Genomic DNA, 25,109 nt, shown 5'->3' with positions numbered 1-25,109 from the left:
GTGATGGACAATACCATTCCCGTTAATACGGAGAAGACGAATACAGCAAAGTATAGGCTGCCGTTCGGAGGTGTATGTTACAAAGCAGTTCGTTAGAAATAACCTAAAAAAATCACCATGCACCACTTAAATGAGATCACCCTAAGGAATGAGCTGAGCAGAGACCAAAACCTGCTTCTCCAACCTCGACGAATGGTATCGGCGGATTTTGGACTGTCTGAGTGTAACGGGAGGGGCGGGGGGGAGTTTAGACGGGAGCTGCGCGCGCAGATTAGAGTTTGACAGCCGCTAGATGGCCACGGCTCAGTGCGGAAATGGCGGAGTCCGAAGTAGAAGGACGTAGGCTCACTGGCAGCAGTTATAACGTCTCGAAGTCTAAGGTTCCCGCAGAGAAAATGCCGGAGAAAGGTCCCGGAAGATGCCCGACCGGAGCGGAGCCGGAACTCGAGCCTGGTGGGGACAAAGGAGAGAAGCAGCCGTTGGAGCTCAGCGCGCGAGAATACTCGCGCCGAGTCCACGAGTGGCTCTGGCAATACTACTGCTGTTGTATGGCCTGGCAGGGCTGCGTCACTACCATGATGATGACGACAGCAGCGGCGGCGGCCCCGCCCCTACCCCCCACCACCCGAATCCCGTCGAGTCCGCAGCCAGGAAGCGCCGGTGGTAGGGTGGGGCCCACCTCCCCCAATCTGGTCGGCCCCGCAGCAGCAGCAGGTTGTGTTTTCCTTTCATCTCTGGATCCGCTTGCCCCTAGCCTTCCTGCCTTTCAGCAGCAAGGTAGTGCCCAGGGTACCTAAGGGGGCCAAATCAATCTCAAACTGTCCCCAAATCTCTAGGGCCTGATGTTTAGAAGCCTTGTGCTTTTTTTTTTTAATTTTGTGGTTACCATTATGTATTAATAAGATTATAAGAACATAAGAATTTGCCTCCGCTGGGTCAGACCAGAGGACCATCCCGCCCAGCGGTCCGCTCCCACGGCAGCCCCTCAGGCCTATTACCTGTGCAGTGGTCCCTGACTATTCCTATAACCTAGCTCAACTCCTATTTGTACCCCTCAATCCCTTTATCCTCTAAGAACCTATCTTATATACCTATATTATATATATCTTATATAACCTATATTATATTGTGTGTACATGAAAAATGGATGGAAAAAATTGATTTACAATTAGTATTATTATGGGGGTGGAGTCAGGGGTACTCGGTTGGTATTTGATAGGCTTAGGGGGTACTTGGCTTGAAAAGGTTGAGAAACACTGCACTAAGCAGCCACAGCCCACAATGTTCCCACATACAAAAATTTGCCCCATCACTAGCTCTCTAGGCTCCCCCAAAGGCATAGCAAGGGTCAGAGGTGCCCGGGGCTGTGGTGCCCTCTCACCCTCTTCTCCGCCCCCCCCCCCCCTGCCGTGCGCGCTCCTTTTCCCTTCCCCATACCTGTTTAGCCCCCCCCCCCCTCCCCTCCCCTCCCCTCCCCAAGCACGAGCAGCATCTCTAACTTGCTACCCATGTCAGCATTGGTTGTCCCTCTGATGTCACTTCCTAGTCATGGGACCCGGAAGTAACATCAGAAAGGAGTGCTGAGGCCAGCACGAGCAGCAGGTTGGAGCTGCTGCTCGTGCCGGCGAAGACCTAGAGAAAAGGTGGTGGGGAATTGGGGAGGAGTTGGAAGGAGAAGAGGTGCCGACACCCCCACCAAGACAGCGCCCGGGGTGGTCGGCCCCCCTCCCCATTTACTACGCCACTGCGCTCCCCTCCCTTCTTTACAGCCCCAAATACCTTTAATCACTGGCAGCCCTGTAAGATGTTTAACCTTTTTCTGTCAATCCTACTTTCTATGGGCTGCCACCTCGGCGGCAGACTCCCCCTGCCCCCACACAAACATGAAGACTGAGCCTGCTGGCAGGGTCAGCCCATGAAAATGCCACTGACAGAATGTCGGTGGAGAATCTCTGGCTGGAGCGGGGTTGGGGATCACTGCCAGCCATAGAAGCAAATGCCCAGTGCTGCCATGTGAGGGGACCCAGGCTCCCTTGTGGCTACCCCCCCCCCTGCCCCTGAGCTTGAGGATTTCAAAGTATTGTCCACAGGGGCTCCGCATAATAAAATGCTTAGGTCTGTTTCCTTGTATTTCAGGTCGTGAATATTTCATCCCATCTCTGATGCAGAGGTTTATTGCTGAATTGGTGGATTTCTTTATTCTTTTCTTTGTGAAAGCTGCAATCATTTTAAGCATCATGCACTTCAGTGGAATAAAGTAAGTGGAACCAGTTAGGAGTTTTTGTCATTCTGGCCGCAGCACTTTATTTTGTGGCACCAGAAATCCAGTTTCAAATTTACTCTTTGAGTCTGGGTATGTAGCAGAAAGCTCTCAAGTCCAGTGAAGGAGGAAAAAAATGTCCATTGCTCTCCAGGCAAGACTGGGAAGGGGCACATAGAATAAAATTAGAAAAAGAGAATTCAGAAGGAATGTGGCACCATCCTGGTTTGATGCTTCTTTGAGTTTGTGGTTTTGGTAAGGGTTAGGATCTTTACTAGAGAATGATGTGGGGGAAAAATTTGCCCCCATGCTTGCAAACTCTGTTTCTGTCCCTGTCCCGTCTCTGCAAATTCTGTCTGATCCCATCTGCACAAGCCTTGAATAGTTTTATGATTTTATATTGAAATCATTTTATTAAAGTATAAAAAGAAGCAATATTCTGTACAACTGTCATTTTATAAACCACAAATACTGAAAAAGGATCAACAAACCCATTTCCTCTCACAATATCCCTTCCACTATCAGGAAAACTGAATGCTACATAGAAAATTAATCCTAACAGAATACCTCGGTCACACACACAGAACACAAATGACAAATATATAACAACTGACCAGAAATGATAAACATAAATTAAGCCAAAATCCCAAGAAGCCACACCTTCCATGAAGTACAACACCAAAGAAATAAAAGATCCCTTTCCTCCTGTACTGTGCAAAATATAAAGATCACACGTACCAGAGATGGTGTTAGGCAAAGAAATGCAATTAGGGCAGCTGCCCCATGGCTAGAGAAAGCCCTAAACCTGCTGGAAGCTGAAAATGTCATGGGCTAGTAATGGATTTTGGTGTCCCCTCCCAAATTTTTTGTCCTGGGCCCTACCCATGTCTAACACCAGCACTGGCAAGATAAACATTTCAGTTCTCATATTTTCTAATCACAAAATAGAAAATGCAATTATTTTTCTAACTTTTGTTGCCTAGTCATTTTATTTTTCAAGTCATGTTGGTCCCAGGCTCTGGTTTCTGTTTCCCTCTGTCTTCTCTTAACTCACTCGCCAGGGTCTTTTTCTTTGTGCTCACCATCCATCTTCCATATTTGTGTACCTATCTTTCCCTTTCCTGTATCCCCCTATACTTCCTTGTCCAGCATCTCCACTATATCCATCTCCCTGTATTTATCATCATTACTCTTATGTCCTGCATTACTTATCTCCCTTGTGTTCCTGTTCTCTCCCACATCTAGCACTTTCCCTCTGTGTCCATAAACCCCCCTCCCATATCTGCCATTTCCCACCTCTGTCCATGTACTATTCCCTTGCAGCATCTCCCTTGAATAATAGCTGCATTGTTGAACTACCTAAAAAGCTTATTATGCAAGGGCAGCAGTGCACTGGTGCTCCAGTTGGTGCACTGGTGCTCAGTAGCGTCATCGCCCTTGTAGATCACACCCATTTATTAATCTGTTTGGATGCTTTGGGTCTTCAAGGAAATGTTTATTTATGGTTCCAAGGATTCTTAGAAACCAGACTCTATCAAGTTAGGTTTAGGACTCAACTCTCTTCTATCTGGAAAAATCCAAGTGGTGTTCCTCAGGGATCTCCACTTTCACCTACATTATTTAATGTTTACCTTTCATCGTTAGGATCATGTTTGAGCAATTTGGATATAGAAATGTTTAGTTACGCTGATGATATTACCATTGTTATACCTTTTAATTCCCAGATTACTACCAAAATTGAGACTGTAATGATAAAGATGAATTCTTGGATGCAGCAATTCAAACTTAAATTCAATTCTGACAAAACAAAGTTTTTCGTGGCGTCTTCCAGTAAAATCCTTTTTGAACCCTCCATTAGTATAAATTCAACTGTGTGTGTACACAATCCATCCAATGATCAAAATACTAGGAGTTGTCTTAGATCAGCATCTCACTATGAAGACTCAGATAGATGCAGTAGTACATAAAAGTTATTTTACCTTATGGAGGCTACGAACAATTAGATCTTACTTTGAGTTTTCTGCCTTTAGACTATTGGTCCAATCATTATTACTAAGTCTTCTTGATTATTGTAACATTGTCTACTTGATAATCATCAAGAAAGAATTAGCAAAACTGATTAATACAGAATATAGCGGTCAGGCTGATCTACTGCCTGAAGAAATACGATCATGTTACACCCTTTTATTGTGAGTTACATTGGCTGCCTATGGAGGCTCGGGTATTTTTCCATTATAAGTACAATACAAGTGAAGGGGTGGGGGGGGGAATTCTGAATTTTATTAAAAGGTTTGGATCAGTAGAAAAGAATATTTTATAGGATATATTTGATTGTATATGTTATGGTAGGAGTGGGAGGGAAGGGGTTAAATTTTATGTATTAATGTTAAATATGATAGAAATTCAAGTGGTGTATTTAATTTCAATTATCAATTATTGATACACTTGTTGTAAGATGTAAAAATGAATAAAGATTAAAAAAAAAAAGACGTACCTACATTTCCACTCACTTTTTGGGGAGGAAAAAGTGTGTCTTATGGAGTGAAAAATACGGTATTTATTCAATAAATTTGTTTAAAAAATTTCAGTCATGTATTGGATTTGTTCATGTATGTACTTCTTTGCTTTTGGCAGACTCTCTTAATGTAAACTGCTCTGAACTGTAAGGTACTACGGGTTATAAATAAATTTGTATTATTATTGATAAATATTTTTTTTATGTTGTACAGGGATATTTCCAAATTTGCTATGCATTATATAATAGAAGAAATTGATGAAGATACCTCGATGGAAGATTTGCAGAAAATGATGGTAGTTGCTCTTATTTACAGATTATTAGTTTGCTTCTATGAGGTAAGTTCTCTTAGTATAAATGAGATCTGTCTTTAAATGAAACCTGTTTTATGCTGATGGTACAATCTGCAGCTATCCCATTGTGAAAAATAGGGTCATTTAGCCAATTACCATTGTGCATATTTCATAGGATGGATTTCTTTTTCCTCCACTTTGCACCACTCGCAGATAGACTTCTCATCAACAGAAAACATATGCCCAGCCTCACTAGTTCTGTGTTTTCTATATTCAGCTACTGATAATTTGAAATCAGCTGTATATGACTTTCTTTTTGGCATTGTAAATGAACTAGTGGGAGCTTTACCTTTCCTTTTATATTAACTTACTGTTATGCATAGATTGAGTGTAGTGTGTGGTGTTGAATAAGTTCGTAACTAGGTTGAACAGTTCTTTTGTATTGATTCCTTTCGAGCTAGTGTTGGATGAGTCAATTTTGGATGAGTAAAAAGCTTTGCGTTTTTCTTTTATCAATTGTTTATAGATTTTTATGTTGGATCTCCAGTTGTTCCGGTCTAACAATTTTCCCGTTTTTTTCCAAATCCTTTCCAATCGTCTTACTGCTTGTTTCATTTTTAGAAGTTCAGTGTCAAACCATTTGTTGTATTTATTTGAGCAGCTTTTGCTATTTCGTTTAGGGGCAATTTCATTTATAGCCTGTTTCAAATCACCCCACAGCATCTCAATGGGATTAAGATCAGGGCTTTGACTCAGGCACTCCAGGTCTCTCCATTTCTTAGTTTTTAGCCAGTCCTTGGTGGATTTACTGGTATGTTTTGGGTCATTGTCATGTTGAAGGTCCAGTTCTGCTTCAGCTTTAATTTTCTTACAGATGGCCTCACATGTTCCTCAAGCACCCTCTGATACATGATAGAATTCATGGTGGATTCTATGATGGTGAGCTGGCTAGGTCCTGCTGCAGCAAAGCATCCCCAAACCATGACACTTCCACCGCCATGCTTCACAGTAGATCGCAAAGGCAACTCGAGTTGATCGCAGAGCCCATCCCGTACTCCGCGATAAACTGGCGTTGCCTTTGCATTCTGTTCTCCCTGTTTTCCCGATGCCAGGCTAGGCATGTACAAGCGCCGGGCCCACAGCCTTCCCCCCAAAGTCAATTCTGACGTTGGAGAGGAAGTTCCAGGCCAGCCAATCACTGCCTGGCTGGGTCAGAACTTCCTTTCCAACATCAGAATTGACTTGGGGGGGGGAGGAGGAAGGATGTGGGCCCGGTGCTTGTACGCGCCTGGTCTTGTGTCGGGGAAGCAGGGAGAAATCAGCGATGGTGGCTTGGGGGGCAGGGAGAGAGAAAGACAAAAAATCAGAAAAAAATAAAGGGGGGGGGACAGGAGAGAGACAGAAAGAAAGAGAGGGAGGGGGAAATTTGGGGTTGATAGTATTGCCTTATATTGAAGAGTACCAGTATGACTGTTTATGTTTTGGGATGGGGATTTGGCTATCTGGTGTATTTACCATTGTGAAAATGCAATAAAACTTGTTAAAATAAAAATAATAAAAAGAAACAAAGGGGAGGGGTAGATAGAGAGAAAGAAAGAAAAGGGGGGCAGGGAGAGAGAAAGAAAGACAGAAAGAAAAGAAAGGGGGCAGGGAGAGAGAAGGAAAGAAAGGGGGCAGAGAGAGAGAAGGAAAGAAAGGGGGCAGGGAGAGAGAAGGAAAAAAGGGGACAGAGAGAGAGAAAGAAAGGGGAGGGGGCAGGGAGAGAGGAAGAAAAAGTTGGACTCATGGAGGGACAGAGGGAGATGTTGGTTGGGGAATGGAATGAGGTCTGGAGGAGAGGAAGCATGCAGGAGGCAGAAATAAAGAAATATTGAATTTACAGTCAGAAGAAGAAAGTGCAACCAGAGACTCATGAAATCACCAGACAGCAAAGGTAGGAAAAATTATTTTATTTTAAATTTAGTGATCAAAATGTGTCCAAATTTATATCTGCTGTCTATATTTTGCACTATGGCCCCCTTTTATTAAACCGCAATAGCAGTTTTTAGCACAGGGAGTCTATGAGCATCGGGAGCAGCGCAGGGCATTCAGCTCAGATCCCTGTGCTAAAAAACGCTATCGCGGTTTAGTAAAAGGGAAGGGGTATATTTGTATATTTTTGTACAGTTACTTAGGTTACATTGCATATTTTAAAGTCATCTGCTTTGACCTCTTTGAAAAAAAATGAATATAAATTATAATTAACATTTTCTCTGCGTATATTATGCTTTGTGTTTTTTAAAATGTTATTGTTGGTAGATCATTTTGACTTGGTCATTTTAAAAGTAGCTCGCAATCCAAGTAAGTGTGGGCACTCCTTCTGTATTTGGTACACGTCAAACAGATCCTCTTTTCTGGTGTCCAAATAATTCAATTTTAGACTCACTCATCTGTCCATAGAACACTATTCCAGAAGTCCTGGAGTTTGTCAACGTTCTCTCTGGCAAACTTCAGTCTGGCCTTGATGTTTCTCTTAGAGAGCAAAGGTTTCCTTCTAGCACACCTCCCATGCAAGTTAAATTTGTGCAGTCTCTTTCTGATTGTAGAGGCATGCACTTTTACATCAACAGTAGCAAAAACCTGCTGTAGGTCCCGTGATGATATTTTAAGGTTTTTGGAGACTTCTTTTAGCATCTTGTGGTCTGCTCTGGGGGTCAACTTACTTGGACGGCCAGACCTGGGCTTGTTGGCAGTTGTTTGGAAAGTCCTCCACTTGTACAATATTTTCCAGACTGTAGAATGAGTAATGTCATTCTTTCAAGATAATTTTAAATCCCTTACCAGACTTATAAGCTGCTACAATCTTCTTTCTGAAGGCCTCAGAGAGCTCTTTTGATCTCACCATGTTGTTCACTCTCACCACAGCAGTCATGAGCACACCAAACTAAATGTCTGAGGTTTAAGTGTTCGAGGAGCCACCATGTTGAATCTTGGAGCTGGATTGAGAGATTGACCACTTTTACATCCTGAGGCAGCTTACAATTAGCTGGTCATCGTCGATGTGTGGTGTGCTTTTGTTTTTCATTTTTGTGAGGCATCGCTCTTTAAAGTTGCTGTAAGCATTAGTAGTTAATCCAATTTTCTGGTGTTTTGAAGGTTAAGCGGACACCCACTCACTTGCATTGCACAAGGCTTTTTCTTAAAGTGAAATATTATACGAGGAGGTTTTTTTATGCCAATGATTTAAATGCCCCCCGGTTATCCTCCACCTATTTTCAACCTGAGTTACTGGTTTGGTGGAGGGGGGATCTGAGGCTTTTTCCTACCTCGAGATAATTTTCAGGGATAAAGCATTCTGGGGTGCGTGTTGAGGGGTGTCCGCTTTTGGTTTCAATATCTAGTGCTAATAGCAATAATAAGTATCTTCTTTACGGCTCTATTGGTTTTTCATATTTTATATGGTCACTGTGCTGTGAACCAGATTGAGAGTGTAGTAGGATAGTATGAGGTTTAAGTAGGACAAATCTCCTTCAAAATGCTGTATAACGATGTTCTAATCATGTGCACCTGATGTGATACACCTGTGTGTGATTTGTGCCACTTTAAATGGGAGGATATGTGGGGGTGTCCTAATTTATCCCTCAGTTAGAATATACATTTTTGTGGATATCTTTTGTTTCATGAGTATATCAAGGAAAATGTTTGTTGTTTACCTGCAATTTACATCAATTTCTTTTCCAGAGATAAATAAAAAAAGATTTGATATCGATATGTGAACATTTCTTAAGAAAGAACTGAATATTTCATGGGGTGTCCTTTTTTCACATGACTGTAGCTGGATGTTGTCTATTTTGCTGGTAGGGCAGAAAGAAGAGTCTTTTCAAAAGTACAGAGGTCTTCTGCTGTGATAATTGATTCTTGGAGAGGTTTACTATCTCCACTTGATTTGCATTTCCATCGATGTGGTCATTGGGAATTTGCTTTCAGGGAGTCTGCTGGTTTCCCTGATCACCCTGTCTGTCTGAATTCTGATAGGTGGATTGTGAACTTTGTCCAAATGGTTTGCGTCTATTCCATTAGTTGTTGAGCCTCCAGTGCTCCGAGATGAGATTATGTTCTCTGTACGGTTCTGTAGAAGAGAAGTCAGCTTTTTGTCTTTTTTGTGGATAGCAATATATTGTTTCTTTAATTGGATTTCTCGTAGTTCTTTAAATAGTTGGCTCCTAATGTTCGGATTTAGCTCCCATGTACTCCTTAAGATTTCTTGTCTCTGATTGTGTATCATTTCCTTCTTTTTGTAGAGTTGATGTATAAGTTCATTTCTTAGTTTTTGACTACTCCAGGAAGATGAATTACTAAAATAAATATTCCCAGCTCCACCTGTGCTGACCTTCCATCAGCCACCTAATTTGAAACAAAAATTGATAACAAGCAAGCTCCCCACACAAACACATGAAGAAGAGACTGGCACACATCCTTGTGGTGTGTCAAACTGTGCAAGAACATCTCAAAGAATCCCACAGTCACTCACATGGGAAAACATTCAGCATAAAGGGATCCTTCACATGTTCATCTTCTAATGTGCTATACATCGTTCAGTGCAAAAAGTGCAAAGAAGTATGTTACATTGGTGAAATAAGCCAAATGCTAAAGACCAGAATTAACCTACATAGATATCATATTAAGAATTGCAGTACCAACCAGGATGTTACCCCTGTCAGACATTTACATGCATGCAATCGTCCTAAAAAGGGAATAAATACTATAGCAACATCACTATCTTGAAGGATCTTCAGAATGCCAATGGGGTAATATAAACCCTATTGGTAGCAATCATCATTGATCCCATTTCAATATATTTTGTAATTTTTCAACCACACTTTGGAAAAACTGACCACTGCACCAATGATTTTATAGTGAGAATACTAAAAGGGAACTTCAAGACAATCCAAGAACGTAAAACCTTTGAAATCAAAATATAAGGTATTTTGACACTTACCAGATAGCACTTAACAGAGATCTGGGCTTTCTTTCCCACTATAAAGACATTTAAAACTGTACTTCCACTTTCTGTCGCCTGCCCACCCATCCCTCCCTCCCTCTTCCTATCCTTGAAATGCTTTCATGTTTTCCTTATTTGTCAACATTTGCTTATTTTTGATCTGAAGAAGAAGGGTTACCTTTGAAAGCTCATCATAAAATGCATCGAGTTAGTCCAATAAAATAGGTATCACCTTATTTCCTTTGTTTTTTGTTTTATTTCTTTATACTACCTTGGAAAGTGGACTAACACGGACACCACACTATTTCACTCAAGCTTGAAGGCAAAAGAAAAGAAGTTGTAAAGAGTTTTAATCTTTTGGGCTTTTTGGTAAACAAGGAAGCAACTAGCAGGAAAGAAATACTCCACAGAATAGCAGTTGGTTGCTCTAAAATGAAGGCTCTTGATAAAGTATTTAAAGGCAAGGAAATAACAGTTAAAATGAAGATCAGACTGGTCCATGCACTCATTTTCTCAGTGGTCAGTTACGGATGCGAAAGCTGGACATTACAAAAACAAGATAGAAAGAGGATTGACTCATTCTCTGGTGCTTGAGAAGGATGCTAAGCGTGCCATGGACTGCCAGGAGAACTAACAAATCAATTCTGGAAGAGATCAGACCAGATATGTCACTTGCCCACATGATGAAGTTACGACTGTCTTATTTTGATCACACTGTTAGAAGAGAAAGATCACTGGAGAAGAACATCATGTTTGGGAAGATCGAAGAAACTAGACAAAAAGGGCGACCTGCAACTAGATGATTGAACACATTGAGAACTACAATGGGGATGATACTGGAGGACTTTGTCGGACTTACACTTGACTGACTTTTTTTGGATCTTTAACTCAAGCCGCTAGGACTCGAACTCGAGTTAATGGCACCTAATACACACACATACAGCAGTTTATATAGCGCCTAAAAAATGCCTTAAGCAGGTCACAAAAATATCAGTTTATTTGGAATAAAATATACAATAATACAGCTGTTAAGAAAATGATTTCCTAAATTCAAATCCTTTATTTAATATGTATTAACAGAAATCATTAGTAAAATTATTCCATACAGAAGCAAGGATGAAGGACTAAACTAATGGTTAGAGCAGTAACCTGAGAACCAGGGAAGCAAGAGTTAAGGCCCTTCTGATGCTCCTTGTAATCTTGAGCTAGACGTATGATTCTCTCTTTTATTTCTTCAGCTACAAACTTAGGGCTCCTTTTACGAAGGTGCGCTAGTGTTTTTAACACACGCACTGGATTAGCGCGCTATAGCGCGCACTAGTCGAAAAACTACTGCCTGCTCAAAAGGAGGTGGTAGCGGCTAGCGCGTGCGGCATTTTAGTGCGCGCTATTCCACACATTAAGAACCCCTTAGATTAGAAGCCATTTGGCAACAGGTAATATCTTCTATATCTGAATTTCTCTCCTGGAGGTTAAGTTTGAAAGTTAAGTTTGAAAAGTCAAGTAACTACGTAAAAATAGTTTAACATTTGAATTATTTTCTTTCTTGTAAGATCATATGCATTTGGGGAGCAGGAGGTGCAACACCAGGAAAGTTTCTTCTTGGGCTTCGAGTTGTGACCTGTGACACATCAGTCCTTATGGCACCTAATCGTGTATTAGTGATTCCATCCTCAAATGTTAGCATGACAGCGTAAGTATATTTCAGCTTTTCATTTTAATCCTATTCCCTTTAGCATGTCTGCACATCCTCATGAAATAGTGTCCAGAGACACTTATGCTTAACCATAATTATGTTTCTAGGAACACTGCCTTATTTGGGGATTTTAAAATATGATGACTTATTTGTAAGGGGCAATATGCACTCTACATCCCCTCCCCCTAAGCATATAACACTAAATTTTGTTTTGAACCTGGATAGGAAAGGGATGGCATGAGTACGCACATTCTAAACTTTTACTTAGTTTCCTATATTCCTCACTCTGCAGCCATCACTGAATTTGCTTCTGCCCAATTTAGCCCAGTTCTCTGTCTCCCCCTCATGCCCCAGCTTTCTGAAGATAATGATACCTGCTCATGGGCTGTTACTAGCCAAGAAAATCTGGGTAGGGAGGAGGTTTGCTTTATTTGAAATCATGGTTATGGTTAATAAGGTATGTTTGAAGGTATCCAAAAGATTAACCTTGTGATCCCCAACGTTTTACCTTGTTTGTATTTGAGCCTTTGGCATGTGGATTTTTTTTTAAACATCTCTTTAGTGAAAGCCTGGACATTTGGGGTTGGTTTGTTATGTGGTACACTATATATGAATTATATATATACCAGTATTTTAGCCCGTTACATTAACGGGTGCTAGAATATATGTCTGTCTGTCTTTCTTTATTTCTGTCTCTCTCTCCCTCCCGCTGTCTTTTTTTCTGTCTGTCTCTCTCCCTGGCCCCCTTTGTCTGTCTATCTTTTTGTGTCTCTCCCTGCCCCTATGTCTTTCTTCTTTTCTTTCTGTCTCCCTTCCGCCCGCTGTCTGTCTTTCTTTCTTTCTTTCTATCTATCTGGCTCTCTCCCTGCCTCCTATGCAGCAGCATTTCTCTCCCCCCACTTCCCTATACAGCAGCCACAGCAGCATTCCATCCCCCTCCATTTCCCTGTGCAGCAGCCACAGCAGCAGCATTCCCTCCCCCTACACTACTTCCCTGTGCAGCAGCAGCGTTTCCCCTACCCCCCATTTTCCCTTCCCGCGGTTTGGCCGGCTCCCTTAGTCCCTTGTCTTTCTTACCAAGCAGCTTACTATGACAAAGATTTTCTTACATTATTAATTAGATCCACGTCTTATGAACATTGTTGAAAACTTTTCTTTTTTCTGAATTTCTGATCAATTAGATTCCTGTATTTTTTCATAGCATAATCTTTTGTTAATCGCATTGAACTAACAGCTATGCAGTCTAGAAGTCTGCTATTATGTTATGTCATATAATTATAGACAGCCGACTCATTTTTCGTTCAGAAATAAGTACTGTGGTAAGAAGCTGCTTTTACAGACTCAGAATGATCAGATCTCTGGCAAAAATCCTGGAACCATCAATAAATATTTTAATTCATTCACTTATCTCACAAATAGATTATTGTAACTCTTTATATAAGGGAATCTGTCAGAAAGACATTAGGCGCTTTCAGTTATACAAAATACTGCAATCAAAATGATTACAAACACTGGAAAATATGAACACGTTACCTCTGTTTTAAAAAAAGCCCACTAGTCCAATGTAGGATAACTTATAAGATTGACCTCTTAATATTCTAAACTAAAGAACCGGCTTTCCTCGACAAAAATCTTATACCTTATGGGGCTCATAATAAAAAAAAAAGTCTAAAAAGTGGCCTAAATGGCTACTTGGATGATCAAAAAGCCTGATCATCCAAGTACCCATAATCAAAGCTGGTTTTAGACATATCTAAAACCAGCTTAGGCCTTTCCCCTGCCTCTAAACGCACAGAGAGAAAAGACGCGTTTTTAGAGGAGGGGAAAGGGCGGGCAGGAGGTGGCCCGACCTACACCTAGGTGTACAACATGTATAACCAAAACATTTGACAGGTTGCCTAGTCGGCACTTATACGTTTTGACTTAGACCAAGTCAAAACAGGTATAAGTGCCGAAAAGGGGCCGCTGAGCTGATTGTGGCTGCTGCGAACAGCTCAGTGGCCCCAGCAACCTGCATACCCCCTACAGCAATGATCGCGGCAGGAGAGATGGCTCATCTCCCCTACCGCGATCCACCCTTCCCCCCTCCCCACGATCCGACCAGGAGGGAGCCCAAGCCCTCCTGCCCTCAACGAAACCCCCCCAACAGCCACCCCCGATCCACCGACCCACCCCCACCCTTCTTCCCCGTACCTCAAAAAATGTTGGCCGGGTTGGGTCCATGTGCCTAAGGCCCCGCCCACAGGAGGAGCCTAAGGCTCCCGGGCCTATTCTGGTTGGCCCAGGCACCTCGGGCCCCACCTGTGGGCGGGGTTTGAGCTGCCTGGGCCAATCTGGCCCCATTCCTGCGCTGGCTGGCCTGCCGGATGGGCAGGCTTGGCACCTGCCTGTCTGGCCAACATATTTTGTGGTACGGGGAAGGGGGGTGGGGGTGGGGGGTCATGGGGTTGGCATGGGAGATGTGGGTTGGCAGGGGGGCCGATCGGGGGTTCGGGGGGCGGCCGTTGGGGGGTTTGCATCGAGGGCAGGAGGGCCTGGGATCCCTCCTGCCCGTATTTTAGTGAGGGGTGGGGTTACAGGGGGTCGTGGGCCAGGAGGGCTTGGGCTCCCTCCTGGTCGGATCGTGGGGAGTGGGGGGGAGATTGCTGGGCCAGGAGGGCTTGGGCTCCCTCCTGGCCCCAATGGATTCGGCTTGGGGGGGGGGGGGTTGGGGATCGCGGGGCAGGAGGGCTTGGGTTCTCTCCTGTCCCGAACGTAGTCAGAGTGCCACTGGGGCAAGAGGACTTAGGCTCCCTCTTGCCCCGATGTCGGGGGGGGGGGGGGAGATTCTGTAACCGGTGTTGTCTTTGACAGACACCGGTTACAGAATCTTCGCTTTTAGGCGAAGGAATGGCTCCTCCTTCACCTAAAAGCTCTTGTTTTGGACGTTTGGGGCTTAGGCTTTTTTTAGGTTGATTATATGGTATAAGTTTAGAAGTAGTGTGGTGGTCTGGGTGTTTAAACAGCTGAACGTAGAGGCAGGCCATTATCAAAAAAACCCTCTTTTTGGACGTTTTTTTTGATAATGGACATTTTCCCTGCTTCTACTTTCAACGTTTAAGGCCTTAGGCCAAAAGGGGACTTAGACGTTTTTTTTTATTATGCCCCTCTATGAATCTAATAGATCCTTAAGATCCTCTGGACTAGAGAGCTGCACGGGAAAGGGGACGACGGGAATCCCGCGGGTTCCCCCTTCGGGTCACGGGGATCCCGTGGGGACACCCCTTCGGGTCGCGGGGATCCCGTGGGGACGCCTCCTGGGGTCGCGGGGTTCCTGCGGGGTTGGATCATGGATGCACTCGAGCCGAGAGGCTCGTCTTCTTTTCCCTACCTGCCCTGCCGCAGCACACAGCCGACCGGAAGTTTTCCACGATGTCAGCGCTGACGTCGGAGGGAGGGCTTAAGCAAAGTCCTCCCTCCCTCCCTCCGACGTCAGCGCTGACATCGGGAAGACTTCCGGTCCGCTGTGTGCTGCGGCAGGGCAGGTAAGAAGAATTCAAGGCAGTGGCGTACCAAGGTGGGCGGTGGAGCGCGGTCCGCCCCGGGTGCAGCCTTAGGGGGTGGGTGCACAGCCGGTCAGGTCCCCTTACCTTCATGGGGCTTTCCCCCGACCTACCGACAACAGGCCCGGTCCGATAGACCTCCCTGCCCTGTAGCCGCGAAATTACCTTCTTACAGCAATTGAAGTCAGAAGTTGAACTCGCTTAGGAATCGACAGAAGCAGACAGTAACGTAAGGCCAGGCGTTTTCGGCGGGTTTTAGCTACGAGGTGCTGACCGTTTAGAGTTGAGAAGCATCAGTGCCGGTGGTGGAAAGACACATTTTCTCATCGCCGTCCGGAGCTCGAGCTCGGCTGTTGGGAGCTGCTCACAAGCTTCGGAATGGTGGCCCCGGACCAGAAGTCACCGAATGTTCTGTTGCAGACCCTTTGCTGCCAGATCTTGGGCAAAACCGAAGGTAAAAAGAGGCAGGCCCGTACTCCACACCTGTGAAATGCACGAGTCTTTAACCTGAGGGTATAAAAATCACATTATATGCCCACTGTCAGTGGAAACGAGATGTAACTGCAGGGTTTACCAGGGGAGAGCTGCTCATTCCCAAATCTATTCGGGGTGGACACACATAAACATTACCATCACTGAAGTACCAAGCGTCTGGTTTTGTAGATGGGGGAAAAGTTTTTCCAATTACATGTTTTACTAACTTACTCCCCTCCCCATTTGAATTTAGTACTACAGGTGCGCCAAGAGTGCTGTCAAACTCAGGACTGACATCCAGGTGCTGTTTAGTTAAGAAAATTAGCTTGTCATATTCAAACGACTTATTTTATTACATAAGAAAAAAATATTTATGAAACATAGGGGACCTTTTACTAAGGCACGCTAGCCGATTCAGCTAGCGCTAAATGCTAATGCATCCATAGAATGCAAAGGTCATCTCTGACGCAACCGGGGTTGCGTCAGGGATGACCTTTACGGCAGCCACACGCAGCTTCAATACTCAAGCTGCTGTAAGAAGGTAATTTAGACTCGCGGCCACAGGGCAGGGAGGTTTGTCGGACCGGGCCTATTGTCAGTCAAGCAGGGAAGCGCCACGAAGATAAGGGGCAGGGAGGGAGAAAGGGAGGAAAGGTGGAGTGGAGAGGAAAAGACTCTTAAAGGAAATGGGTAAAACTGAGGAGGGGGAGAAGGACCCTGAAAGCACTGGGGAAGACAAAGGGGTGGAGAAGGACACTGAAAGGACATGGGGAAGATGGGGGGGCGGGGAGAAGGACGCTGAAAGGACATGGGGAAGACAGAGGGGGGAGAAGGACGCTGAAAGGACATGGGGAAGACAGAAGGGGGAGAAGACGCTGAAGGGAAATGGGGAAGAGAGAGTGGGGCGAAGACGCTGGCAGAGAAGAAGACAGAGATGCCAGACTATGGGGGGAGCAGAGGGAAGAAGATGGGTGCCAGACCAATTTGGAAGGGGGAGAAAGGGAGAGGCACAGTAACAGAGCAAATGGAAGACGCAGAGAGAAGAGAGACAGTGGATGGAAGGAATTGAATGAGAACATGAGGAAAGCAGAAACCAGGCAACAAAGGTAGGAAAAAAATTCTATTTCTTTTTTTTTTCAGGATAAAGTAGTATATTAGTTGTGCTGATAAAAATTTATAAACATTAGAGGCTCTGGTAGAAACCCGTTTACAAAGTATGTATTCTTCCCAATTAATATTTCCAAATTAATAAAGTCTCTTTGCTTATGTGTAAATGGGTTTCTACCAGAGCCTTTAATTACATTACATTACATTAGGGATTTCTATTCCGCCATTACCTTGCAGTTCAAGGTGGATTACAAAAGAATTATCCAAGATGTATTACAATAAGAACTTACAAAAAAAAGAAAAGAAAAAATTGGTCATTTTCAAAAAGAATAAGAAATGGGTAAGGTTATTTGTGTGGGGTAGTTGGCTTTAGTGAGAGGTGGAGTTTGAGACTTGCGGTATTATTTCTTTTTTCAGAGTTTTCTTGAAGAGTATGGTCTTTATTTCTTTTCTAAAAGTCTTGTAGTCGAGGGATGCTGTCAGTAGATTGGCGATTTGGTTGTCTAGTTTGGCTGCTTGAGTGGCCAGGAGGCCATCATATAGTTTTTTCCGTTTGACCTCCTTAATTGGGGGGTATGAGAATGGGGTGTGAGTTTTCCTATGTCTGGTTGCGGTGTTGTGATGAGGCGGTTATTCAGGTAGTTTGGACTGTCTTCGTATAAAGTCTTAAATAGTAGGCAGTAGAATTTAAATTGTATTCTTGCTGGGATCGGAAGCCAGTGCGATTGGAGATATGCTTCTGTAATGTGATCATGTTTCTTTAATGAGTAGATGAGTCTTAGTGCTGTGTTTTGGATAGTTTGTAGTTGTTTTGTTATGGTTGTAGGGCATGGGAGGTAGAGGATATTATAGTAGTCAAGTAGGCCTAGTATTAAGGACTGAACTATGAGCTGGAATTGAGTTTTCTCGAAGAATTTCCGAACTTGTCTTAAGTTTCTCATGACTAAGAATGACTTTTGTATTGTTTTATTGATTTGCGGTTGCATGGTGCAGCATCTGTCGATAGTTATTCCTAGCAGTTTTAGGGTGGTTTGTATGGGGTAGTTGATTGCGTTGATTTCAATGTTGGTTATGGTTGGTATTTTGTTGTTTTCTAGGAGGATGAATTTCGTATTATCTGGGTTCAATTTCAGTTTGTGATCTTTCATCCAGATTGCTATTGATTTTAGTGTTTGGTGTATTGTGTTCATCATGGAGAGTTCAGGTTGATCGAAGGGTATGAGAATGGTAATGTCATCGGCATAGCTGTAGGAGGTTATGCCTTGTTTGTCCAGGTGAGAGCTGAGGGAGGCTGTATAGAGATTGAAGAGAATCGGGGATAGAGGGGATCCTTGGGGAACTCCGCAGGGGTTTGACCAAGGTTCAGATTTTTGTTTGTCTGATTTTACTCTATAGGTTCTTGATTTAAGGAATCCTTCAAACCATGTGTATACTTTATCTGTGATACCTATTGTATCCAGGATTTGTAGTAGAATGTTATGGTCCACCAAGTCGAATGCAGCGGTAAGGTCTAGTTGTATGAGCATCATTTTTTTTTCCTGTGCTGAGATGTTGTCTGGCTGTGTCCAAGAGAGATCCTAGTAGTGTTTACATGCTGAAGTTGTTTCTGAAGCCGGATTGTCTGGGATGGAGTGTGTTATGGAATTTGGCAACTAGCCCTTCTATTATTTTGACGTAGAGTGGAATAGAGGCAATGGGTCTGTAGTTGGCTGTTTGGTCTATCGGTCCTTTGGGGTCTTTGAGGATCGGGGTGATGATGATTTTGCTGAGGTTGGTAGGGTAGTGGCCGTTTATTAGCGAGATTTGTATCCAGTTTAGAAGAAGAGTGCGGAATTTTGTGCTGGATGTTTTTATGAGATATGGTGGACAGTTGTTGAGGTCACAGGATGCATGGCTGTATTTTTTGTAGTATTTGTTGAATTCAGGCCATTGTATGTTGGGGAATTGAGACCATATTCTATCTGCTACAGTAGAATCTCTTTCTATGGGGAGAATTGTGAATTCGTTAGGATGGGTAGAGGTGTCATTGAGGGTAGCTCTTGCATTGGTAATTTTATTTTATTTAATTCAGTAGCATAATTAAATGAAATAACTATTTCTGAAGTTTATAAGGACGGGCGGGGATGGAAGGGATTCCTTACGGGGACGGGTGGGGATGGAGGGATTTCTGGTGGGGACGGGTGGGATTCCTCACGGGGATGGGTGGGGACGGGTGGGACTTTGGCGGGGACGGGTGGGATTTCTGTTCCCGTGCAACTCTCTACTCTGGACAACATCTGCTCTGGGTTCCTTCTCTAAAAATAATAAATACCCATAGATCAACAGTGTTCTCAGTTACTGCACCTACACTTTGGAATGCATTACCTACTCATCTTCGGGCAGAGCAAAATTTAGACAAATTTAAAGGAGCTTTAAAAAGCTTCCTGTTCACTGATGCTTTTGACTAATGATCCCACTATTCTTTTCTCATTGATCCTCTTAGTCCTTTTGTTTTTCTCCCCTATATGTTCTCTTTCCTGTATTTATTGTAGTTCTCCCTCCTCTCCTGCTTATTCTTAATACATTTATTTTGTGCTTTGTGTTTGAGTAAAATTGGTCTGTTTATCATTGTTGTTTTTAATTTTGTTCTTACCCCTATTTTAATGTTGTAAAATGCTTAGTATTTGATAAGCGTTCAATCAGATTTACAATAAACTTAGAAACTTGGTCTGTCTCCCCTCTCCCTTGGGTCTAATATCTTTTCCTACCTATCTCTTCCTCCTCCTCCTGTCCAAATTCTATAAACTTTGTGGCTGCCGGCAGCTATTAAAACAGGCCTTCCTCTGGCCCTCCCAAGGCTTTCCCTCTGCTGTCTCTCTCCCACATGGCAAAAGGAAGTTGCATCAGAAGAAAGGGCCACAAGGCTAGACAGAGGAAGGCTTATTCTAACAGATGCCAGCAATCATAAAGTTTGTAGAATTGTGGTAGAGAGAAGAGAGCCAAGGGGCGGGAGTCGGAAGACAGGCAAATTGCGCTAACACCCAATTGAAAAATGCTGCTTTAATAAGTGTAGCAAATATACAAAGTAACTGTATGTTGACAGTAGAAAATTTGTAAACTGCAAATTATTGGATATCTTATTTATTCCCTTTTCTGTTTCTCTCTAGGTCTGCAATCCGAGCCCTGATCAAGAATTTTTCTATTGCTTTCTTCTTTCCTGCATTTATTACTCTGCTGTTCTTCCAGCATAACCGTACAGCTTATGACATTGTGGCAGGAACCATTGTGATAAAAAGAAATGGCATCAGATGATGTAAACTCAAGAACAGTCTGGGACCTGCACTTCATTGAGGTTCTGTGAAGGACTTTTATATCCACAGGCAAAACCAGCTAAAGTTGAAAGGATTATGAAGTTACAGCTGTAATACAAGCTGGTCTGTCACACAGGTGCACATCAAAAGCATCGATTAAACCTGCGAATAACAAACAAGTTTTCAGCATACAGAGGAGGGGGATCAGGAAATCTTCTATTTCCAAATGTCAGCATTATAGAAATCGCATATATCCGTTATTTGTCCATTATTTTAATAAGCTAACAGTGCTTTACTCAATGAGGAGGAAAAGACACTTTTACTGGAGGTGGTGCCCTGTTTATGATCTCTGGAATGAAAGATGGTGGCTCTTAACAGTATTTTGAAATGACCTATGCAAAATGTCTTGCAGATGAGACTTCAGTAGGATTCATATTCTTTTGAAACTTCTCTCAGTAAATCTATATAGGTTTGATATTGACATATAAATTGATTTTTCTGGGTGGACTGGGTCATTTTCTGTTATCAGCATCACTTGATATCTACTGGTCAGGCCACATTTTACTCGTAACTTCTTACTGCTTTCAATTTTCATATGAAAATGAGGTTGGAATAGTTTTGGGGGTTTTTTCCAGTGGATCATTTGTAAGTATTAAAAACCACATGCTGATGCGACATTCTTGAAGAACCATTTATATATTTGAATTGAATTGTAACTCCTATATTCATGGGTTGCAGAATACTCCGTTCTGTTGATCTAAATTGAAAACTGCTTTTTTTTTCCCCCTGAAGATGTTGATAGTATCTGAGGTATTACCAAGAATGTACACCAGTAAGATTCTAAAAGTTTTTTTTCAAGTTTCAAATTTTATTTAAAATTTGATATACGGCTTTAAATAAATTGTTTAAGCGGTGTACAATGTTAAGACTATTAAAATCCAGGGGAAGACATTAGACAATAAGACTTTACTGACTTACAAGATACAAATTAGATTAGGGGGGAAATACAATTTATAATAGGAAAGAAAGAATGTAAAAGGTCAACATACTGGGAAGGGGATATGCTCTTCCTTCTAAATGTGATCTAGCGTCTACTTGTCATATGCATCTTTAAAGAGGAAGGTCTTTAAGTTATTTTTGAATTTGTCCAATGAGATTTCTTCTCGGAGGTGAGAGGGCAGGGAATTCCATATTGTTGGTGCAGTAACCGAAAAGATTTTCTTTCTGGCGGTGTCATAGAATAAATGCTGCGGGAACGAACCACCAGAAGATGCTGGTTCCTGGATCTTAGTGTTCTAGTTGGGCAGTGTGGGATAAGAAGTCTATCTATGAATTCTGGGGTATGTGTTAACTTTGTTTTGAAGATAAGTAGTGAGATTTTATGTGATTCGATGATTAATTGGGAGCCAGTGTGATTTTATAAGTAGGGGGGTGACATGATCAAATTTTTTTGCGTTATATATTAGTTTAACTGCTGTGTTTTGAATGATTTGAAGCCTAGGGTTGTTTGGGGATTGTGACATTATTTTTACCTGGCTTCTAAATCATCAGCATCTGGAGGGTTAATGATATAAGATAGAGGAAATTAAGAGTATAGCAATGTAAAGATGATTGAGGCAATCTCTGCCATCTTCTAGGTGATGCCAAGGAAGAGCATACATCAAAGGAGATGCCACTCTGGCCAGTGATGAGCCTTGTGAACCACTCAACATTCCATGAATAGAGAATGGGCCGAGAAGGGGACAAATGGGTGAATAACAATGCAAGAGTGCATTATGTTAATATTATTTCTTCCAGTGCGACACACACTCCATTCCTGAATCTATGGGTAGTCAATCTCTTCTCACGAGAATTCATATAGAGAGCCTCATTAGCATTCTTTTACTCAGCCTCCCATCCTTCTGGACTGTCCTCCAATTTCTCAGTTATCTCTCTAGAAGCGAGATGGTAGGAGCCGGTCTTTTCTTCTAATGTTTATTTTTCAATTATATATTTTTTTGGTGGGAGGGGGGGTTTGAACCATTTTGGACCATTTGTGAGGCTTTTCAGTGCTGCAGAGGTAATCATTCTTGGGACATCACTGGCTACGGGAGAGCACAGACTCTGAGGTCGAGGGTCTGCTTACTACATAGTAACATAGTAGATGACGGCAGATAAAGACCTGATTCAATCTAAAAAAATTTTTTTTCCTCTTTTGCTATTTCTGGGCAAGAATCTAAAGCTCTGCCCGGTACTGTGCTTAGGTTTCAACTATTGAAGTCTCTGTCAAAGCTCACTCCAGCCTATCTATACCATCCCAGCCAATTAACGCTCTCCCCAGCCCATCCTCAACCAAACGGCCATATACAAACACAGACCATGCAATTCTGCCCAGTACTGGCTTAGTTCTTCACTATTTACTATTATTTTCTGATTCTAGATCCTCTGTGTTCATCCCATGCTTTTTTGAACTCCGTCACTTCTCTCGGTAGTGCAGGCATCCACCACCCTCTCTGTAAAGAAGAATTTCCTTACTTTGCTCTTGAGTCTACCACCCCTCAACCTCAAATTATGTCCTCTGGTTTTACCATTTTCCTTTCTCTAGAAAAGATTTTGTTCTATGTTATTACCTTTCAAGTACTTGAACGTCTGAATCATATCTCCCCTGTCCCTCCTTTCCTCTAGGGCAGGGGTGCCCAATACGTCGATCGCGATCGACCAGTAGATCGGGAAGGCAACGCGAGTCGATCGCAGAGCCCATCCCGGGCTCCGTGATAGACTCGTGTTGCCGTCCTGATCTACTGGGCAATCAGCCTTCTTCTCCCCGACGTCCCCCACCACCCTCCCTCCAGAAGCATCGGACTGACCAGCATTCCGCTCCCTGCCGCCAATCGCTGCCTGGCTGGCCCGAAACTCCTCTCCAATGTCAGAATTGATGTCGGGGAGCGGAATGCTGGTCAGCGCACCGCTTCTACAGGGAGACCTTGGGGCGGCGGTAGCTTGAGGGCCTGTTCCCCAATGGCAGCAGCAAACCTAGTGGCTTGAGGGAGGGCAGGGAGAAAGAAAGGGGGCAGGCAGGGAGATAGAAAGAAGGGGCAAGGAGACAAAGAAAAAAGGGAGTCAAAAAAAGGGGCATGGAGAGAGAGAAAGAAAGGGAGGCAGGGAGAAAGAAAGAAAAAGTTGGGGGAGAGAATGAGGTCTGGAGGAGAGGAAGCATACAGGAGGCTGAAAGAAGGGAAGAAATATTGGATGCACAGTCAGAAGAAGAAAGTGCAACCAGAGACTCATGAAATCACCAGACAACAAAGGTAGGAAAAATGATTTTATTTTCAATTTAGTGATCAAAATGTGTCCGTTTTGAGAATTTATATCTGCTGTCTATATTTTGCAATATGACTTCCTTTTACTAAACCGCAATAGCGGTTTTCAGCGCAGGGAGCCTATGAGCGTTGAGAGCAGTACGGGGCATTCAGCGCGGCTCCCTGCGCTAAGAATTGCTATTGCGGTTTAGTAAAATGGGAGAGGGTATATTTGTCTATTTTTGTATGGTTGTTACTGCATAGAGTTACATTGCATAGAGTCATCTGCCTTGACCTCTTTGAAAAAAACCCCAGAATATAAATGATAATTAACATTTTCTCTGCGTACAGTGTGCTTTGTGTTTTTCAAAAAATTTTATTGTTGGTAGATCATTTTGACTTGGTCATTTTAAAAAGTAGCTCACAAGCCCAAAAAGTGTGGGCACCCCTGCTCTAGGGTATACATATTCAGGGCTTCCAGTCTCTCCTCATGCGTCTTTTGGCACAAACCTCCTATCATTTTCATCACCCTCCTCTGGACCGCTTCAAATCTTCTTATGTCCTTTGCCAGATACGGTCTCCAAAACTGAACACAATACTCCAAGTGGGGCCTCACCAACGACCTGTACAGGGGTATCAACACCTTGTTTCTTCTACTGGTTACGCCTCTCTTTATACAGCCCAGCATCCTTCTGTTTGATCTTTTCAGAATCATTAGTACATTTTCTACTTAGTCCATTTCTGCCTACAGCAGTGTTTTTCAACCGATGTTGCCTGGTGTGCCGTACGGTCAGAGCCGCCATCAGGGCAGTACCACCAGTCTAGGGAGAGGGGCGGTCCGCCCCACGTGGACAGGAGAGAGCTGGACGGGGGACCCGCGGAGTTCAATACATCTCGAGCCGCGAGGCTCGTCTTCTGTTCCTGCCTGCCCTGCAGCTAACATATAGCCGATCGCAAGCGTTCCCCGATGTCAGCGCTGATGTCGGAGGGAGGGCTTAAGCAAAGCCTGCCCTCCGCTGACGTCGGAGAATACTTCCGTTCGGCTATTTGTGCGCGGCAGTGCAGGCAGGAAGCAGAAGACAAGCCTCGCGGCTTGAGCTTCGTTTTGCTGAGAAAGTTGCAAAGATGGGCTGGGAGGTAAACACGGAACACAAAAGGGGGGAGGGAGTGCGTTTTGGACACAGAAGAAATGGACTTGGGAGAGAGGAAGGGAGGGAAAGAGATGCTGAAGTGGGGGAGGGAATGCGTTTTTGGACACAGAAGAAATGGACTTGGGAGAGAGGAAGGGAGGGAAAGAGATGCTGAGGTGGGGGAGGGAATGGGTTTTTGGACACAGAAGGCATGGACTTGGGAGAGAGGAAGGGAGGGAAAGAGATGCTGAGGTGGGGGAGGGAATGCATTTTTGGACACAGAAGAAATGGACTTGGGAGAGAGGAAGGGAGGGAAAGAGATGCTGAGGTAGGGGAGGGAATGCGTTTTTGGACACAGAAGAAATGGACTTGGGAGAGAGGAAGGGAGGGAAAGAGATGCTGAAGTGGGGGAGGGAATGCATTTTTGGACACAGAAGAAATGGACTTGGGAGGGAGGGAAAGAGATGCTGAGGTAGGGGAGGGAATGCGTTTTTGGACACAGAAGAAATGGACTTGGGAGAGAGGAAGGGAGGGAAAGAGATG

The 25,109-nt window shown here is 43.5% G+C and overlaps 1 protein-coding gene across 2 annotated transcripts; it reads left to right on the top strand.

Moving 5' to 3' along the window:
• Window positions 1–261: 261 nt before the first annotated feature.
• FAM8A1 (family with sequence similarity 8 member A1) lies at window positions 262–21,078 on the top strand. Of its 2 annotated transcripts, none has more exons than XM_033935069.1 (5): window positions 262–714; window positions 2,137–2,257; window positions 4,990–5,113; window positions 11,603–11,742; window positions 20,015–21,078. In XM_033935069.1, the coding sequence occupies exons 1-5, from the start codon at window positions 315–317 to the stop codon at window positions 20,157–20,159; spliced, it is 930 nt and encodes a 309-aa protein (XP_033790960.1). In that variant the 5' UTR covers window positions 262–314; the 3' UTR covers window positions 20,160–21,078. The 2 variants fall into 2 exon arrangements, with proteins under 2 accessions (XP_033790960.1, XP_033790959.1); XM_033935068.1 differs by having other exon boundaries at window positions 262–777.
• Window positions 21,079–25,109: the final 4,031 nt, after the last annotated feature.

Source organism: Geotrypetes seraphini, chromosome 2 (assembly GCF_902459505.1).
Source record: "Geotrypetes seraphini chromosome 2, aGeoSer1.1, whole genome shotgun sequence".
NCBI classification, from domain to species: domain Eukaryota; kingdom Metazoa; phylum Chordata; class Amphibia; order Gymnophiona; family Dermophiidae; genus Geotrypetes; species Geotrypetes seraphini.
This window is presented reverse-complemented; position numbering and strand designations above follow the sequence as displayed.

What these genes read in the sequence shown, in the direction of transcription:
- FAM8A1 (XM_033935068.1), top strand. Translation starts at nt 315, where the DNA reads ATGGCGGAGTCCGAAGTAGAAGGACGTAGGCTCACTGGCAGCAGTTAT. An exon ending in TCCTGCCTTTCAGCAGCAAG is followed by an intron (nt 778 to 2,136) that starts GTAGTGCCCAGG and finishes CTTGTATTTCAG; the next exon opens with GTCGTGAATATTTCATCCCA. An exon ending in TATTAGTTTGCTTCTATGAG is followed by an intron (nt 5,114 to 11,602) that starts GTAAGTTCTCTT and finishes CTTTCTTGTAAG; the next exon opens with ATCATATGCATTTGGGGAGC.